Genomic DNA, 20,074 nt, shown 5'->3' on the forward strand with positions numbered 1-20,074 from the left:
GAAACTCAAGACAGGAATGAGTTAACTGTGTATACCGCAGAAAGGTTAAGAGATCTTAAAGAGCATGTTCAGGGAGGGGGAACAAGGGGAGGGGGAACGATTTGAGCCATGTGATGCTTCATTACCGTGTGGTGTCCTGGTGTCTACTCACAGAAAATGAGTGGGAGATTATGAAGAGGGAAGTCATTCCCTCTTGCACAGAGAAGAAACATGCTGTCATGCAGCCTGCCATCGTCAGCCACGGGGACAGGAAAGATGAAATTCTAATTCTATATATCAGTTTTAAGGGATACAGTGGAATATTGAGCCAGCCTCAATAGCACACCGAAATGCAGGAGAAGCTGAAGAAAAGCTTTTCTACTACATATGATTCCTAGTAAGGCGTTTTTCTGCTTTTACCTTTTTCTAACTTTGTCCCACTACTGCGAGTGTGCAGTTTAAAGCAGATGAACTCTTTCAGCCTGCTAAATATTGGCTAGTGACAACACTAATCTGACTAATGTGGCATACAACAAGGCATTCCACTCCTGTGGCTGCAGAGATGTTAAAAACATGATATTGAGCCAATCTTAGAGGGCCGAGGACCCCAGTACACCACCTCCGGGACACTGAAAGAATAACATACCGCACCTCCATTTAGCTGTAAGGACCATTTTACAAAACACTCATGCAGACCCTAGCATAAGAGAGAACTTTCCTGGTGACCAGTACTGGCCAGGGAAAGCTCCATGGAATTCAGCATACTGAGAAAAATGCCTGAATCCCGAGGATACCAACAAAAATTAAAAACCAAATTGTATTGAATTACATAGTGAAAAGCATCCAATAAGCTGTTATCTTGGCTTTCCCTCTACCTTTCTACAGACGATGAAATGTTTGCTATATATTTGCCAACACTCTTCAGAGCAGCAAAACAAGACTCTCCAAAACACTAAAAGTTGACAGCTTTGTCCTACATATAACTGAAAACAGGCACAGCTTGTATAATTTTAACTTCGTGAACAACTATATTGCATACAAGAAAACTGAGGCCTCACTGACTGCTCTGTTGCATAAACATCAAATATAGAAGCAAATATTAAAGGTGTGAGAGTTTGGAAAAATCTATTTTTGTCTTAAGATACTTATTTTTGCATTATCCAAGCAATAATTTGCCTTAAGTAACTGTGAAAAGAGGCACTATCCCCATCACACGGTCCAGGGCTCTGGGGCTCACCTAGCATGTTGGACGACTCTATTAGGTTGGTATCAAGGTCAGTCCAGTACAGTCGTCTTTTAGCATAATCAATAGTCAGGCCATTAGCACGTCCCACATTTGGTACCAAAGTAGTCCGCTCACTCCCATCCATAGCAGCTCTGTCAATCTTTGGCTTACCACCCCATTCAGTCCAGTACATAAACCTGATTAAAAGGCAAAAAAAGTCACGTTTATCCAAAAGAGAACTTTAGCGGAAAATCAAAGCAAAAAAAAAATTCTTTAGAAAGAGTAAGAGAAAACAAGAGCTATGAATGTAAGCATTTATTAGGCCCCATTACACTAAATATTTATTTCAAAACACAAGCAAAGAAATGAGTCAGACTTCCTCAAAGTGCTTCCAACATTATTTTTTCCACTTGAAGCTGGATTTTCATCAGCATCTTCTTTATGAAAGCACTTCAATCTTAGCAAATCCACATCAGTTAAGAGACAAAAGGCTGGCAATTGGGCACTCTCCTTTATGCCTGGTAATTTAGCACAGTATTTTCCATGCTACTTTGCAAGAACTGTCTTCTGCTTCTATTCAGTTGTCCACCAAATGCAGGAATAAAAATGGTAGGAATGCAGGGGTATGCAGGGTGCTTTTGTTAGTGGGTGTCACCACTCATCTCCACACCACTAATTCAATCAGCTGTATAGCAGTGTACTACATTTCAGCTGATGGCAGAATGCCACAACACTGTATGGCATTTCCACTAGAGCAAACATGCAAGCTTTTACGGATTCACATGACAATTTAGTCTCATTTGACAGAAGCTCAGGCTTCCACATATTAATATTTTCTTTAGGTAGAGCAGAGAGGGCTGTATATTTGACATTTGCTATCAAGTAGTTAATCACTTCTTCCAGGATGGAAAGCTAATACCATTTTAAAAGTGGCAACTTGTCCAGGCAATCCAAGCGCATCAGGGCTGAACTCCATCTACGCATCCCACTGGGGAAAGTGTAGTAGGGAAGGTGTAGTACTTGGTTTCACTAAGCACTGAGACAGTGGCCACCGCTTTGCTGAAATGAAGTAAGAGGTCTGTGTTTGCATGGTGCTGAGTTTTCTGCATTGGTATAACTCTCGCAGTGTCACTGGAAACTGGGATAATTCATAAGACTTGAAAATGAAGTTCAGTCATTTGTAAACAACACAATATTGGTATCTCAAAAAGGTTTTGCAGTAATTAGTTAATGCCAAATGAGCATTTCATGGTAAGAAGAGCTATTTTATAAGTTAGGCAGTTTCATATCCCCCGCACCTCTGTTTTTTTGCCCTACTTTTACTATTTCATTTGAATCTAATTGAGAGGTTTCTTCTCAAGAAATCTTTCATTTCAAGGAAAGGTGGGTATAATTTTTTCCTCTGTTTCTCTACCCTTGCCTTCCCTGTCCATACCAACAAAAAAGGCTCCCTTATCTGAAGAAACAAACACTTTTCTTATTCTCAGACAATAAGCCTCATCCCCCACTTTCAAGTTAAATCATTTAATACCTTTATAGGACCCTAACTTGTGATAAAAAGGAGCTTCATTTTAAAAGGACAAATATGGTCCTTTTCTAATTAATGAATTCCATAAATCTACAGCTACTTTGATTCTGTGGCTAATTAAAAAACTAAATATAAATCCCTTTTTAATGAGCTTCTCTGATTTTTGTGTAGTATTCTTAACAATTATTCAGGACATTAAGAGCATATTTCTCCAGCCCTCGTACTCTAAATTACCAGGTTTTATTCCCCTGCTCAGTTCTCTCAGGATTTATATGCAATGCCTAACTAGCATGCCCCACAGTAAGTATTTGTATGTTATTTTTCAACATTCATAAACATAAAATTAAATCAGCAAGTTACCCCTCAGCAGGGTCCAATGCCAGTGCCCGGGGACTGTCGAGATCTTTCCACACCAACACTTGGCGATGTTGTCCATCCAGTTTTGACACTTCAATGCGATTTGTTCCAGTATCAGCCCAATACAAGTTCTTTCCTAGCCAATCTACTGCCATGCCTTCTGGGTAATCCAAGCCAAACTCTACAACATGTTCCAGTGCACTGCCATTCATAAATGCTCTGCTGATGGTCTGCAGGGATACAAAGATACGCAGGCAAATTAGAAACTTTACGCGTCTTTCATTGGGCTGGCTGTTTCCTTTGTTGCATTTTAAACACTTTCAGATTTTAGGCATCTCATAGGAAAGAGGATCTTACAATATGCTACTTATTTGCAAGGCAAACAATGCTTCTATTCAGAAGTAATGATTTACTGTACTCTGTGAAAGTATGTTCTGTGTCAATTACAATGGCATTTCACTGGGGAAATAAATGGGATGACTAGTCTGGGTCAATCAAGCAGTCTACATGTCAAAGTGACCTTAACGACTCAATGCCAGCTTTGGAGGGGGAAATATTTTGGCTCTGTTAGGTCTATACTAAAGCAGGTACATTATAACATGTAATAATATTTAAAGGAGCCTAATGAAAAAGTTGAGGACAGAAGAGCAAATAGCTCAGTAGTGCAAGTGCTTCAGAACGGATGGTTTAATTTAATTTCACTAGAGATAATTTCTTCTTGGTCTTTTATTCAAAAGACTTAACTCTTGTCATCATGGACCAGACTGTGATAGCAAATACATCCAGAATTACATTTTAATAATACATCAGAGTTTTGGCATTTCCTGATTTACTAGGACCACTTAGAAGCCTGGAAGCATCATGACGTTACCATGGTACAAAATTCTGTTTGGCAAGCCTGGGCTTCCTCTAAGTACCCTTAAGTATTCCCCTCCCCCCAAACTCCTCATATTCTTAACACATCAGAAGTTATCTCAAAGGTATATTTTTGGTTTATATCCCACTTTGGATGCTAGCTACCAATTATGCCAGTACATGAGAGTACACAGCAGAGAAATGTGTATCTTTCAGTCTTCATCTGTATCACCCTTAAAATTTCATCAGGGGATCCATGTTTTCTTTTCATTTCAAACACAGTTCAAATGAGTGCCGTACCTAAAGAATTCAGCCAAGTCACCTCTCTCTCAAATTCACTCACTGCTTTTAACTTCTATGATTCTTCATTCATAAAGAGTTGTGAGTTATTGTTTATGTAGCTCTCAATCCAACTGCAGAAAACTTTCTTTTGTTAAAAACTAATTCTTGGTGCTCACAATTCTGACTACATTTACAGCCATAAAAAAGAAAGTGAATAACTAGACTCCCCAGGAACAGAGAATAGTAGACAGACAACACACAGATTTCTGTCACTCCATTAACTACCACTTTTAAACACTTACCCTCAACCTTTTCTGATTTGCCAGTCTAGACCCTAGACCTGTTTTACAATAGCCTGTGAGTCATAACATGGCTCACGTGCAGTAGCTATATAAGAGAATGAATAGGTAAGACCTATTTTCACTTCCTGACCCAAGACACAGCTTCCCCCCATTAAATGTGTCTGGCAAAACATCCATCATCCCCCAAGTCTCCTGCCATATGGCATTCTACTCAGGTTTCTACTTTCTGCCAAAAACTTGACTTATTATTTTTGCAAATGTATCTTTTATGTAAGAATGTACACATCAGATTTAAATGATCTACATGAGGGAATGCTGTCAGTATAATGAAAACGTATGCCATTCTTTGTTAGAACAAGTTCTTTTACCTAGTCTTTACATTTTGTAAAAGATATTTGTCAATCCATTTTTAAGTATCTAAGAACTTTTTAACAACCTAATATCAGATATGGAATAAACAAAAGCATCTTCCATCTCTACCTTCAGCGAAATGTCAGTCCAGTAAATCCGATTGTCTGTCACATCAAAATCCAGAGCAGAAGCTTCCTTGACTCCGGTGAGCGGAATAGCAACGTTGTTGTTGTTAGTTTCTAAAGATATTCGTCTGATATCTGCTCTCCGAGAAAACAGTAGGAAAGCTTCTGGGACAATGCAGGTCTTCATATCATTGATGAGCTCTAAGCCAATGGGGCAAGCGCAGCGAAGGCCTTGTGGTCTGTACAGACAAAGATGACTGCAACCACCGTTATCCTCTGCACAAGGGTTTGTACCTACACACGCAACAAAAGCAAAAGTAATCGTTGCATACTGACCTCATCTGGAAGATGAAGCCAGTCCTCACACACATCAATGACACTGAGTTCATTAAGACAGACACACAGTTTTTCACCTTTTGTTATCTTAATTAATTCATTTTTGTCTGTTTCTTATAATCCTTTAGACAGGCATCACTCTACATGGTTGGAAGGCCAACACTTGTTTTCCTGACTGCTGGAAACACACACAGCAGTAGGGAAAGGGATCTGGACTTCAACAGCTACTGGACCTGATTCACAACACAAGCACTGAATGGAAAGTGTGTAACTAAGTGGAAATTCTGCCTTCTTTTACAGCATGCTAGTCCCGTTACATACCCCACTTGTGTTTCTAGAGATGGAAAAGTTGCAGATCTATTTTCACATCCATTCAATGGCCTCTTCTCTCCAGGATGCCAATAAAACAGCTCTTTGCAATAGTAGCCTGTATACATGCACATACTGGAAATCCACCTACTGAGAGAGGCCCAGCATTACCAAGCTCAATTAGCCAAACAGTTGGAAAGAGAGCTGTATTTAAAACACATACCTTAGGGCAACTTGCTAATGTGGTAGCAGCAATGCAAAGATACACCTCAACTACATTTAATTTGGGGTTAACCTGGGGTACAATCCAGACATGGCAGCAAGAAGTTGCAAGCCTTACCCACATAGCAGGATAATTCATGCAATCTGATGTGCCTGTGATGCCACAGTTATGCTGCTACCAGTATTTTGATAGCCAATTTAAAGCTAGATCCTGCATGTTTACACCACTGATGCTACAGGGCAGAAAGTACTTCTAGTTATTTTTAAAAAGAATTTTGCAGTGTTCATTTGAAAAACACTGAATAGACTAAAACTGGCTCATTCTTAGCTTTTGCATACTGAGAGCACATGTTCAGATTGCAAGATGAAAAGCTGCTACAGCTGCAGTTTCATAAGCAGCTGGGCTAATCTAATAGCTGCTGTTAGAAAGAGATGGTCTCATTTTCCCTGATTCTTCCTCTCTTCTGACTGGATCCAGTGCTGTTCAGACTTATGAGCTGCTCCAACTCCCTAAGCAGCAGAAAATTAACCCTTTTTTGGGGGGTGCTTGCTTGTTTTCTGGCTTAATGTTCTGACAACTTAAAGAACTGAAGCAGTTTACAAAAGACTCACCCCATCCCATGAAACTGCATCCTCACTAACCCACTGCTAATGGTGGAGAGATACAAGTTACCACATAACAAAACTGGATTCTACCCATTTCTAAAAGACTGACTTGGTTGGTATAGAGCGATGCGTGAAGAAAGGCACTGTTGAGTTTCTTTACCATATTTTACTTTTTAAAATAAACCTGCCTATCGTTACCAGAATTGAATGTAGTTATTGATTTTTCACAGAGTCCTTGATAGAAAGTTTGGGAGTGTGTGCTTTAAAGTAAATAGCTACCCAAGTCAGATGCTCCCAGAGCACTTTTTCATTTCCTTCGGCCTGTGCCTGATTTGCAGTCACGCTTACCAATTATCTGATGGACATTTGTAGCTTTCAGGCCCATTAGATCAGGCAGCTGATCTATGATGATCTCTCTTTCCGCAGTTCGCTTATGCACGCGCTCAATGCTGCGCCTTTGCCAGTCTGTCCAATAAATGTAGTCTCCCAACAAAGTGAACCCAAAGATATGCGGCAGTTTGTCCTCCACCAGCACTCTCCTCCCAGTCCCATCGGCATTCATGACCTGTGGATACACGTGTGCACCAACATTTGCATGAGCAATGGCTTTTCACGTATACAGAATAATTCTGCCACTGTTTATCAGAGATTAATTAATCAGCTGCTCCACATTTACATATTAAACTCAAAAGCTATCTCCTAGCCATTAAAATGCTATCAGTGCTACACAACATCTAATAAAACAAGTCTGTGTTTTGGCAAAGGTACTCATCATTCTGAAAACCACAGAGGATCTCTTGTACATAAGGCTGTTCTCACAAGCAAATCATAATGTGAAGTTATGATTCGGCAATCCTTACCATATATGTTTTCTGAACTAATATTGCATGTGCACGTTAGATGTTCTCTCTCTCTCTCTCTCTCTCTCTCTCTCTTTCTCTCTCTCTCTTTCTCTCTCTGCCATTTCTCACTTACCTCTCTTGGTTCAGTTTTAAATGTGAGACACTTTTATATAAATGAGGACAAGTTTACAATATTAGGAAGTCCTGGCTGAGCATCCTGCCGTCACTGGTCTTCCCCAAGTGAGCTTTGCCGAGATCAGAGATAGCAATAAGAGGCTACTCATAAATTCTGGGAGCCAGACAGTCAAATAAGAACTACTGAATATGTTTATAGTCCCAAGTCTGAATAAAGAACCAGTTTTACATTCTTCACAATTAAAATCTTTTTTTTTTTTTTTTTGTACTAGAAGAAACACTAATGGTCTGTAAATAATTGTGTGCCTTTGATCAAGACACTTGAATTCACTCTGTCACTTTACTGCTAGAAAGAAGTAATACCTAACTTCCTCAAAGGGGCACTGAAAGGACTAATTAAACATACGCATACATGTTCAAGTGATGAGGTATCTTCTGAATGCCAAGTATTTTTTATAAAAATTACCATACTGACAGGAGTGAAAGGAGCCTTCTGTTTTAAGAGAAGCTTAAAAAATGATTTAGCACTGCAATTTTAGAGGATTACTAAGCAGGATATATAGAAAAGTTCCTTCAAAATATTTCTGCTTGTTTTAACTTTTTAGGAAATGTTTTTTCCTTGCACACGTATTATCCTTCCAAAAAAACCCCTCAGTCTAAATATTTCCCAAGACAACTTGATTCACAAAATTCACAGTAAATATGCAAGGTAGCATACTAATCCTTGAAATATTAAAACACCCTTCCCATTATCCAAGGACTTCTGCTACAGCTTTCTTAGTTAAGGAACACTAGCAGTGGTAAAAAGATGACTTTTAAAATCACTGTTTTCAAGTCTCTCTCACTCCTGCCTTGGTGGAATTAGATAGTCATGGATAAGTCTGCACATGGCTCAAACCCAAAGACTTGTGCAATGACAACCTTCAGGATCAACGGGTGCAATAACTCCAGCTAGACAGATGATGTTTTGTGGTCAGAAGAATTTCACAGCACGTGAGAAATGAGAAGGCTAGCTTGGAGCAACTCCTACCTCTTGCCTACCAAAGCACAAGAGGAAGGAAAAGAGAGAAACAGAACTGAAATCCCTTCCTTTCTCAGCACATGGTATAATGTGCAAGTTAGTAAGATTGATTATTTCTAACTTCACTAAAAAAACAGGAAGAAAACACTATAACCTCAACAATATTTTCATTTCTACTTAACTGAAATCCCTGTCATAAACCTCCTGGTATTACTCCATTTTCTCTCAGTACAATAGGATAGGAACTGAATCTTTATGAGCACAATTCCTATAGAAGAATGAAAGGGGCTCTGCATACTTGCTGGTTTGTCAGAATAAGCTCCATATTTACTTTAAAAAAATCATAATTACTCTGTGGAATTGGCCTACTGAAAAAGCTTCTCTCTAGTAATATATGTAGTACACTTATACACATGCAGTAGTGCACATGCATAAGATAAGCATTACTTGATGAAATGTTTTTTTGCTGTGTAAGATCTTTCCGAAAAATCGAGCGCAGTACTTGCAGCTCCATTTTGTATTGGGGCACATTTACCATCCTAACACTGTAGCTTATGTCCTTTATCCTGATAACTAACTCCAAACATAGCTTTTCCTATCACAGATTGTTTAGCTGGGCTCAGAGCCCAGCATAATTGCCTAATTTCTGGACTTCCTTTAGAAAACAAGCTCTGCTATTGCATTTATTCTACTTCAGAACATTTCAGCATCTGCTGGCTCTCTGAGTTCCTAGCAGCACGCCTCCTTCGTTCTGTTTTGATAAATGAGGTTGCTAAACAATGGACTAACGGTTAATGTTAGAAGCAGGCACATAGCTTTAACACCTGTAAGGTAAACTGTGACTTACAGTCCTTAACCCCACTATCAGCGCTGAGCAAAGCTGACCATCCCTTTGCTCACCACCCCTTTCTTGCCATAATACAGTCATACTAAGTTTCTAGGAGGACTTTGTTTCCCCCTCCCTCTTAAACTATAGACATGAGCCATTTGTTTGCAACTAATTAATATATGGCAATTAGTGCTTGCAAAGCAGACCAGACAGATATGGAAATGGATGGATCTTGCAAAGTGAATTGACTAAAAATGTGCGGTTAAAACCATTAAAACATCACTTCTCATCATAAAGCAGTATCTTAAGATTCTACACTTTTGCCTCATACTTGAAAAAGGAATAAACTTCTGTATTCAGGGAGGTGCTTAGCTACTGGTAAAAAGAATTAGTTGGAAGCGATACCATGTGAGGTGAACTTTTTTTGCTAAACTTTAAATGGGGAGCCCTACAGATAAGCTTCTGCTTATTCTGCAAGAAAGTCAGGGGAAGAAAAGGAAGGACATAAGCATTAACTATTTGCTTTTTATGAATTTTTGTTTTGCCACATACAGGTTATTTTGAAAGAACCTTATGCCAGACAGACAAACCAGATGCCTATCTGAAAGTACTTACATCTGCCACCACACTCCCATTACAATCTTATCTGAGCCCATCTATGTGATATTACCTAACAAAAACATCTGACTTCTAGGAGCTGGGCATCACCAGCTCATGTCATATGAATAGTTCCATGGCACCCCATTGCCTGCACTCGCTTTGGCTGCATTTTAGGAGATTTTAAAAGAATCTTATCAACAGGCTACCAAACCAAGCAGACTCTTAAGGCAGGAGGAAAGTGGCAAGAGATATAGGAATGATTCATGTAACACACACAAAGAAAAAGAAACAATCACTAATCAACCCATTCCTAAGGATTTTGGCATAACCTTTTCACATACCAAAATTCAGATAACAATCGAGTTCCAGCTGATACTGCTTTATGTAGTCACTCCCCTACTGCAGCCCCAAATCGCAGCAAAGACCAGCCCCGCTGAATCTCCATCTGAGAAACCCACCTCCTGCTACGAGCCCATGCCTCCAGTGGTTTACGCTGCTCTGACCGCAATGTGGTGTGGCTTTCACATTCTGAGGCCACTCGAAATACTGCAAACCACAGTGAGAATATAGACTACAACAGGAAACAGATGTGGCTTAACCACAAACACTACCTTTACTGAAAGGGCGAGCAGTTGCATGAAAAATAAAGCAAAAGACAAAAATTAAATGCTCTTGGAAGAAATACCAAAAGCCCTGCCTGTCGGATAAAGGCTTTCCTTATCCTAGAACAATAATGAATGCAAGCCTATGGCCTCATAAAAATATAGCTTATTCAAAACAAATGAATTAATGCTGAAAATGTGGTCCTATTTTAGATGTTGTATTTAGTGGTCAGCATGAACAATGAAAAAAAATTAATAACTTAGAAGCATTATTTCTATGTTAAAAGTAAAGACTAGATACAAAGTGATATATATATATTCTGTGGGTCTTGCTGCCAGATACCCTAGATTCAATTTACTCTTGAATGCCAGTAATAACTGTGATAAGTAGATTAATGCAGCAAATTTACCTTTCTGATAATCTGGGATTTGAATGTACAGTAATTTACACTTGTCATTTGACTGGTTTAAGTCTAGCGCTCAATCATTATACCTGGCTCATCTGTGAGAATAACACCCAGCTCTGATAAGAGCTAGTACAGTAGCCCTGGTGAAGCTAGGCAGGGCCCCAAACAAGAGCACCAGTTTATTCAGGTCTAGAAAACTAAGGCCAGTAGCAGCAGAGACCAGGCAGATGCATATTCACAGCACTGAGATGATGCTAATAAGTCTGTCCATATCAGACCATACTAAAAATCAACATCAAACATAAGAGCCCAGTTCTACAAGGTGCTAGACAACCTCAATATTACAGACTCCAGAAGGGGAAGACAGCGCACAGGCCCCAGAAGGAACATACTTTCCATTGCAAATTTAGGAGACCGTGTTAGACAAAGCTGATGTGATTTACTCATAATTAACCTAGTGCCATAAGCAAGGTGTCAGCGTGCAGACTGCTACCTTTCATCTTAACTTATGAGCAGGGCTTAGTTTTGGATGTGGTTATAAATAATCAGGAAGCATTTAAATGTCATGCATGCTAAGCTGTCTCTCAGAATGATTGGAACAGAGGAAGACAGTAATCAATGAAAATTTATAAAAACAGGTAACTATCTTCAAAAAAATTAAAAATGACTTACAAGAATTGAATAGACGTCTGTGATGGACAGAAAGTCACCAGCTACAATACCAGATGATGCCAAAATCTTATTTTATCCCCACACCCAGTAAAAAAAACAAAAACAAAACAAACAAAAAAAACAAGAGCCTCCCTCCACCCCAAATCCACAAACTCCTCTAATTTCAGATACAACCATCTTGCAACAAAATATCAGGAATAACTTGAACATAGGCCATGATTTTAAAAACTGACAGCCAAGTTTTGGCAATCAAACAACAGAGATCTTAGCCTTCTATTGGCTCCTTCAGCACCTTTTACAGGTTACTGGTCTTCAGAGAGGCCAAGGACACCACACAATGTACAGAACCTCGGGTGTGCTGTTCAAGCACTCCCACCATCACTGTGCCAGCTCCACAAGCTTCCTAGCAGGGAACACAGTTGGAAACCATCTCTCCCCAGATCAAAGGGAAGATAAGACTGCAGAATTTATCTTCCTTCTGGAAGCATAAGGAATAAGAGAACAGTGGTACCCCGTTGCAAGGCTTTACATGTCATGTGGCCCTACCCTATGGAAGAAAACCCCCATAAATCTAAAAAAACACTGGCTTGTTGTTTCATTTGTACACATTTAAATACATTCTCAGATATAGTTATGATTTATCTTACAGCATGGAAAAAAAAAAAAAAAAAAAAAACCCAGACAACCAACCATTTCCCACAGGCTTAAATAAAGTAAATGTCACAGGAAAAGAGGTAATCACTTCCTGAGTAGTCCTTAAACTCTGAAGACATTCTGATGACAAGCTGGGTTTCTTGCAATAGTTTGAAAGAGAGCAGAAATACGTAAGAATGCATTACCACCTTCGTAATTTCAACCCCAGTCACATAACACACTCTAGGAATAGCTATAACTAAAAAACAATGAGGTGAAAAAGTCAAATTCTAGTGAGTTTGATCATTAACCCCACTACTCTGCATGAGACATTTGCAAGGAAGTATTAGTGTAAAACAGCTGAAGTATTGAATGTAATACATATAGTCCAGATATTTCAAAACACCATGGAAAAAGTTTTTGAACAATACCTGCATTACCTGAAGTAGTGTAGGGACATTCAGTGTGTAGGCTCAGGTACTTCAGATGTGAGTATTTGATGATAAATACTTATGTGCACTGTTTTGTTTATTAAACACACAGTGACCCAGTTCATGACACTGCTAATCAAGGATGTGACTACTCATCTTCCACCTAAAGGTACATGAATCTCACTATATCAGAGAAGTGAAAAACAACACTAACTCATTAAATCTATTTAGTTAAGGGGGAAAAAAAAGAAAACTAGGGCAGCATCTCACTTAAAAATAGCTTTATAGATAGCTAGAATGCCTTCTGAATATTACATTAGCATTTTTTCAGACTGGGTTTGAGAACTCAGTATTTTCAACTGACTTGCTTCCTTAAGCAACATAAACTAAACAAATCAGAATGGTTTTACTGCTATGACTGCAGCAATGTCACACAATTAAAATAAGTACCTGCTATAAAACAACAGCTCTAAAGGAGGAAAAAGGGACACGCTTATTTAAGTTTCCAGTTTAATTAGCCTTTCCCTCTAAACGAAAAAAGGCCTGCACAGCTATGCCCTCTGTGAGGGAGCAATCAAAACATTAAATTCAACTTGAGGAAATTATTCTGTCAGTTTCATTAACTTGTCAACACCATTTTTCATCAATTCCAAAATGTTTAGGAATATTCTAGATAGGAAATGGGCAGAAATCCCTCCACTGTGGTGAAATGCTGAGAAATCAACAGAAAGGATACCTGGAACCCCTTACATTTGACTCAGAAACCAAAGAGCTCCAGTCAACTCTTCGAGTGTAAAGCAGAGAGCCTAAGACAAAAACTACAGCTGCAACAATGAACAGGACAAGAAGAGAGATTTTTCACAGAAAAGGGGAGATCGGGTGAGAAGACAATTTAATAATAAAACTTGGTCCATTATGTAAGTTAAAAAGAACAAATAAAATGCAGGTGAATACAGATGCTTGGCAATGGAAATTAATTTTGATATGTTAACATTTCTAACACACGGTGGAGCGGCAACAGTGCAAGGGTGTTGTGTTACGTGGGCATAGGCTACAGGGGAATAGGACAGTATGGGTACAGACCAAGGTTCGGAAGCAAGGAAATTACTGTGATTTTTGCAAGTTGCCATTTGTCAGCTAACTCCTGCAAGCAGCTGTATGCCTGCTTCTAGTTGGCTGTAAAAGGGAAGTGAAGGAGGCTAGCTTAAAACCAACGGGAACCCCTCCAGTGGTTTGCGGAACAGTTTTACAAGAGGAAATTAGGTAACACAACCCCTAATGCTTTTGAACATGGACAAAACACTGTTCTCTCCTCTTCCCTCCCAGGGTACTTCTTCCCAGTACCTTCCTCTGTTTGTCCTCTGCAAGACTTTGTGCTTTTCAGACTCCTCCATGAGCAACTAGAACTGATTTTTTCTAGAGAAAAAATGTGGAAAATTTCCCACTGTTCAAGCAAGTAAACTGGTTCGCGGCAGAGTCCAGCGAGTGACCAAGCCCATGGGAAGGCAGGGGGGAGGACGCTGGGTCACTTTTCACTTTTGGTGGCATTAAGCTCTTACATTGGTTCAACTCTGCCCTTAGCTAAATCATTTCAGTTCCAAGTGTCTTTGCATGCCCAAAAGCTTGTTTTTCACCCTTGGAATGATCAGGATAATGAAGCAGATTAACTTTCCCTACAGACTTTTTCCTCACTGACATTAGACCTTTGCAAAGCTACATCATCATGAAAGACACCACTGGCCACTCTAGGCTCTTGGCTCTCTCTCAGAGTTAAAAAAAAGAAATAGGTGCTTTTCAGAGTAGGATTAATCTAACCTATCTTAGACGCTTACTTTAGTCACATTGCAGGAATGCTGATTTCTGACATTTTCTATAAAGAAAACATAGGGCAAATTAATGAGAGACAATATCTTCATCTCATTTGATGAAAATCAGCTGCAGACTTCAGGGAGAAGTGCAGATCTACAACACAAGAAAAATTTTTATACTGAATGTCTAAGTCTTATATAATATCGCATTACTTTTAGGACAGTTATTTCACTGCTCAGAAAAATATCAAGCTTGGTACCAAGCTCACAGCATCAAGTAGCCTTGGAGAAGAATTCTGGCTGGTATCTACACAAACCCTCTCCTCCGTCTCCTCATTTTTTGCTGTGAGGTGTTGGAAATCTCTCATCTGTTCCATTAAGAACAGCATCCTGTTGAGATTAGGTCCCTGAAGACTTTGAGAACTAATTAACAGAAGTGGGTTGTAATGAGTGTCCCAAGAATCAAACTTCCACAATTCAGTTTTATTTAGATAATTTGATTTATCAAAGACAACAACAAATTGACTTTTTATGTTCATGAATCTAAAAGTAACATGGATGTTTTAAATACACTTTGTCTTTTCTCCTTTTCTATTAAAACACTTTGAACATGCCTAAGTGACATAACTTTTTTTTTTTTTTTTTTTTTTTTTTTTTTTTAAATGACAAGCTTACAATGTCAGAAAGTCCTGGCTCAGTATTTGCCATCCATGCTCCCTCACAAGTGAACTTTGTCTAGATTACAGTCAGCAATAAGAGACCACTCATAAATTTTGGGATTTGTCTCTGACAGTCAGGAGACCTTGCAAATATGTGATCTGTGGCTGTCATTTGTTTGCTTTGTAATATAGTATAGGTTTTCTGTCCTCATCTGTCATGAAATTTAATTCTTTTCGAAGTTCATTCAAAAGCTCAAAAGAAAGTTTCCAAGTGAAAATTACACAAAGTCTAAACTAATTATTCTTAAAAAATAAGTCCCTACTTTAGTACTTATTTCAAAAGATCAGTGATTTTCCCAATGTAGCCCTAGCATGCATTAAGAAATGGCTGGAAATTCCCTAACAGAGTAAATTTTAAACTGCTGAAACTGGGATGGAGGAGGGGGATCCACCCCCACCCCCTGCAGCACATCCTTGATGTCCTTCACTGAATGAAGTTGACAAGTGCCACAACTATCCAAACCGGGTGGACAATGAACTGCGGGCAGAATTAAGAGGCAAGCAACTTGTATTTGAAGTATTTGCTTCACATACTTCATTTCTAATATCTGAAGAAATTTAATACAAATACACAAAAGCAGATGTGCTCGACAGCAGGGATTCAATGGTTTCTGCTCCTCAGTTCTCAAATCACTGATTCAAAGTAGGGTGGATGGGGTGGGATCAGTAAGCAGGCTTACAAGACATCAGCATTTCACAATACAAAGACTAATGCTATGAGATAAAATTTCTCAGTCAGAAAATAGATGGCGAATGCTTAGAAAACAAAATTTCCTTATTAGGCTGGTGGTAAAATTGAGGGAGTTGTCATCAGAGGAAAATGTAGCCCTGCAATTTCAGGATTAGAATATGAATTAGAGCATTCTCTGGATGCCAGGCTTTTCAGTCCTGGGTCAGAGACAAAAAGGTCTTCTCTGTTCAAGATTTTTTTGCTAAAAAAAGTCTTAGCAGCATCCGCTTTCTGTTTTCTGACAAGGCTGGGTTCTGAAGGCTTGTGTGTACTTATGCTGAAAAACAGCAGGATATAAGACTTTCCATACTAATCACGAGGATTAGAGACAGTAATGCTAGGCACGGCTAATAGATTTGGGAATGCAGAAACACTTCAAGTTAGAGCTGCACTCAAAAATCACTAGATAATGGTTGGAATCTGTATAGGAGGCAGTGAGTCCTTTCTTTAAACTCACCACTAGTAGGTGTAAGTGGGTGTCATCTCTGGCTCTGAGAATGGAGAATAGGAAAGACGACGAATAAAGAAAAATGAAGCAAAGACTGAAAAATTGTGAGAAATCAGCCATATCGTTATTATTTCCTCTCAACACAGACACATGGAGCCACACGCACACACACAGAACCACAACTGCTTTATCAGTATGGGGGTTGCTGGCCATTTTAAATCCAGCCTACGCCTTAAAACAGGTAGCGTACGTGCTCAGAAGACAAATATTCACTTGAGCAGGAAAACACAAGACCAATTCAACAGAGCAGATCATACATTTTTAACCTCATAGCACGGCAGGAAAATGCTTTAAACCTGTAGCAAGTCAATGAGAAATCTTCCCTACTGGTAAGCACAATAGCAGCCATCCATTTCAATAGAAGTTTATCAGCAGTGAAACCTGACCGAGATAAATGAGGAAGCTGTTGAGCCACAGCCTGCTTCTGCCTGCTGCAGGCTGCCAGATAAAATGGGAACAAAAGCTCCCCGCTGTACCCCCTACCAGTCTCCATTAACCCCTGCTGATGCTTTATTATCGTCTGGGGGCTCCAGAACAGCAGAGCATGAATCAGTGTGTGAAAAATAAATAATAAAAGCTCATGTGTCGCACAAACAAACCAGAAACATAGCTTGCAAGCAACATTCATTTCACTAGGGCGGCAATTAATTAATGATTTTGAGCAATTCTGCATACTGGCGGGGTGAGGGGGCACCCTTTATTAAAATCAAGTTGGAAAACTACTTACACAGAATACCATGCAAGTACACAGACATGTTCCTCCTGCTCTTCTCCCCACCCCTCAAATATATACACAGACATACAAGCAAGGCAGGGATCAGGCGTATGCTCAGACGCCTTCACACCTAGTTCCAAGTTTCAGCATTTGATCCTGTCACAAATAGTCTCCTTTGACATGTTGCATGCCCTCCACTACTCTCCCCTCAAATGTAAGTTTAAAACACTTAGTGGAAGTCAAAGCATCTTCTACTAAACTAGGATAGGAAAAATGGATGGGAAGGGCAAGAAAAGTGTTACAAATCTCCTCAGGATTCATGGTTGCCATAGGAGAGAAAGGCAGCGGGAAGAAAAAGGAAGACTCAAAATGTCAATAATATTTTAGCTATCATAGGTTTAGCTAGTGCTATTACAGTCTGAGATTTCTCTCGCCTACCAAATAAATTGCATATAGTAGATTACAGAGCGGCCACACAATATCCTGGGGAAAAATCACTAATATTCATCAGTAAAGAAACTCACTCTTACCTTTGCATTACTTTGCACGTTAGGATAAAAAACAAGTATGTGATTGTGCAGCCAGCAAGGTGGTGTGGTCATCCAAGAATCTTCCTTTCTCTTCTCTCAGCACACTCACTCCAAGTACCCTACCTCGGGTTGAACCATTCTCTTGAAGGAACTCCCCAGCTCCATCCTATAGAGCCTTCCCATGCTTTACTAACCACAGCAGCTGTAATGTACGCTGAACTTGCATTCTGATCCATCAATGTCATCATCAGTTTTCAGCCCATTTCTGCACGCTTGAAGTGTGGTAAGTAAGCAGTAATGTTACATGTAAGGAAGAACATCTTCTCTAAAGTCAATGCAACAAGCTAACAGATTTGAGACTCCCCAAAGCATCAACAATTAGAATGGTCTCAACACAATGGACACAGAGGGGCTTGTACAGGTTCAGCCCAGAGGTCCATCCATGCTGGTATCCTGTCTCAGAGACTAATCAAAACTTATAATTAGGGAACAGCATAAGGATAAAGCAAACATGTGCTGATACTTATCAAGAAAATTCTTTGATTCTCCAGAAATTTGCAGTTCAGTGACTCGTGGTTCAGAAGGCACTTCTATTCATTAGTAAACTTCAATAGAATTCTCTTCCACAAATTGTCCAGTCTTCCCAAGAACATGTGTAAGCTTTTAACATCCACAACCATTTCCCCAACTTACCATACACTGTTTGAAGAACCATCCGCTTTTGTTTGTTTTGCACCTACCACCTGCCAGTAGCATTCACTAATGCCCATTTTTTGCATCAAAAGAGGTCCCCCCAGCTGTAGTAACCTTGTATATACTACTTCATTTTATAGATCTTTATTGCACCCCCCCTAAATTGACACCTTCTGCAATCAAAAACCCCAATTCTCCCCAAAAAATTAAAATCCAAAAACAAAGAAAAATTGTGGGAAAATGTCTTCTCTGTTGCTTTGAAGTTTTTAGCCCAGTTTTTCAATATTCTTCCCACATTCATAACACAGTTAAAAAACATTAACTTTTTATTAAAAACAAGCAATAAGATCATAGCTCTAAAACTTGGAGCCTTATAGGAAAAAAAAAAATCAGAAATCTTAAGAAGATAAATCATCTCTTGATGCCCTGCATAGATGTTACATGACAACCTGGGACAAAGTCATTCTGCTGGCTTACATTACTTTAAAAACAATGAAATTGAAATTGTCCCCGCAGACTTTATGTGACATCAGATATCTTCTGTTCTTCCACACACTTTATAATGTTGGCATAAACATTTTACCATATGTTCTAACCAGTTTGACAGAATTGCATCAGTGAGCTCATGCCTGATCTAGACGAAAATTTCTATCACGAACTGATCTAGCTCTGAACAGAATCATTATTAATGAATATGGAACCACATGGTCCAAGTAAGACTGAAGAGCATGAAAAAAGAAAAAACTCAATGTTTTGGCAAGCATGAGATTGGAGGATGCCTAATTTTCCTTTTGCAAAATAGATTCAAGTTCTAGGCAGTATCAGGGCTGAAGTGCTCAATCTGCTATAAATAAATCTCTAGGTACAGCTAAGTCTCTTTTTCCCCTCTTCTCTCAGAGCTGGTAAAAAGTTAGGTGAATTATAGACTATAAATCTTGTTTTCAGGATGAAGAAAACCGTGCTCCCTGAGGCTCTCCCAAGGAGTACTTCAAAGCAAATCACCTTGCAAGACTGGAGTTACTTTGACTCTGAGGGAGAACAAACAGTTATGTGACCTTCCAGCACGGCACTATGATTTCACATTGTCTTATCTGAAGTTATAAATAAATAAAACTAAATTTCATAAGGCTAGAGAAGATTTTGTGCCTGACCTGATAAGTGCTGAAAAATACGTGCAATGTTAAGGATTCACTAAGGAAGGCTACAGCTCAACAAAAGGAAGATAAGTCTACCAGGATATAGCAAACATAGCTAGTGCTAGTTTGTACCAGGTGGTAGGCAGGCTTCTTGCTTCCAGATAAATAAACTTCTGCCTCTAATAAGCTAAACGAATACTAAACAACACTATATTCTCACAGACTGACAGAGAGAAAATAAATGGTCAAATTTATTCCATAAACATTATATATAACAAAATAAACTCAAGATTTTCAGAAATGCTGCTTGTCCTCTCCCATTTTGTTTTTAACTGGATGTCTCAGCAGAACATACTAGAAAGAAAGGAAAGTCTACTCCCCTGCTGGAACCCCAATAAAACAAGGGAGAGTAAGTACAGAAGATTCTTAGGAGTAAAAGTATTTATATGTCAAATGAGATTTCTTTCTTTAAAATATGTTCTAATTGCATCTAAGCTGAACAGCGCAAAGAATAAAAGATAAATTGAGGATAAGATGTTACTCCTAATAAAAGGCTTTTCTCCTGATGATCTAAATAATAACTTAT

General features: G+C 39.0%; 1 protein-coding gene across 9 annotated transcripts in view; it reads right to left on the reverse strand.

The window, feature by feature from the left end:
* The window catches only part of LRP6 (LDL receptor related protein 6), a 120,648-nt gene that overhangs the window by 24,889 nt on the left and 75,685 nt on the right, over positions 1 to 20,074 (reverse strand). For all 9 annotated transcript variants that reach the window (XM_064517189.1, XM_064517190.1, XM_064517187.1 and 6 more), the window contains 4 exons: positions 6,826 to 7,042; positions 5,009 to 5,298; positions 3,093 to 3,319; positions 1,217 to 1,401 (listed from right to left, as the gene is read on the reverse strand). In XM_064517189.1, coding sequence (XP_064373259.1) covers positions 1,217 to 1,401; positions 3,093 to 3,319; positions 5,009 to 5,298; positions 6,826 to 7,042 — 919 coding nt within the window. The remainder of the gene's footprint in view (positions 1 to 1,216; positions 1,402 to 3,092; positions 3,320 to 5,008; positions 5,299 to 6,825; positions 7,043 to 20,074) is intronic.

The sequence above is a fragment of the Dromaius novaehollandiae genome, chromosome 1 (assembly GCF_036370855.1).
Source record: "Dromaius novaehollandiae isolate bDroNov1 chromosome 1, bDroNov1.hap1, whole genome shotgun sequence".
Classification (NCBI taxonomy): Eukaryota; Metazoa; Chordata; class Aves; order Casuariiformes; family Dromaiidae; genus Dromaius; species Dromaius novaehollandiae.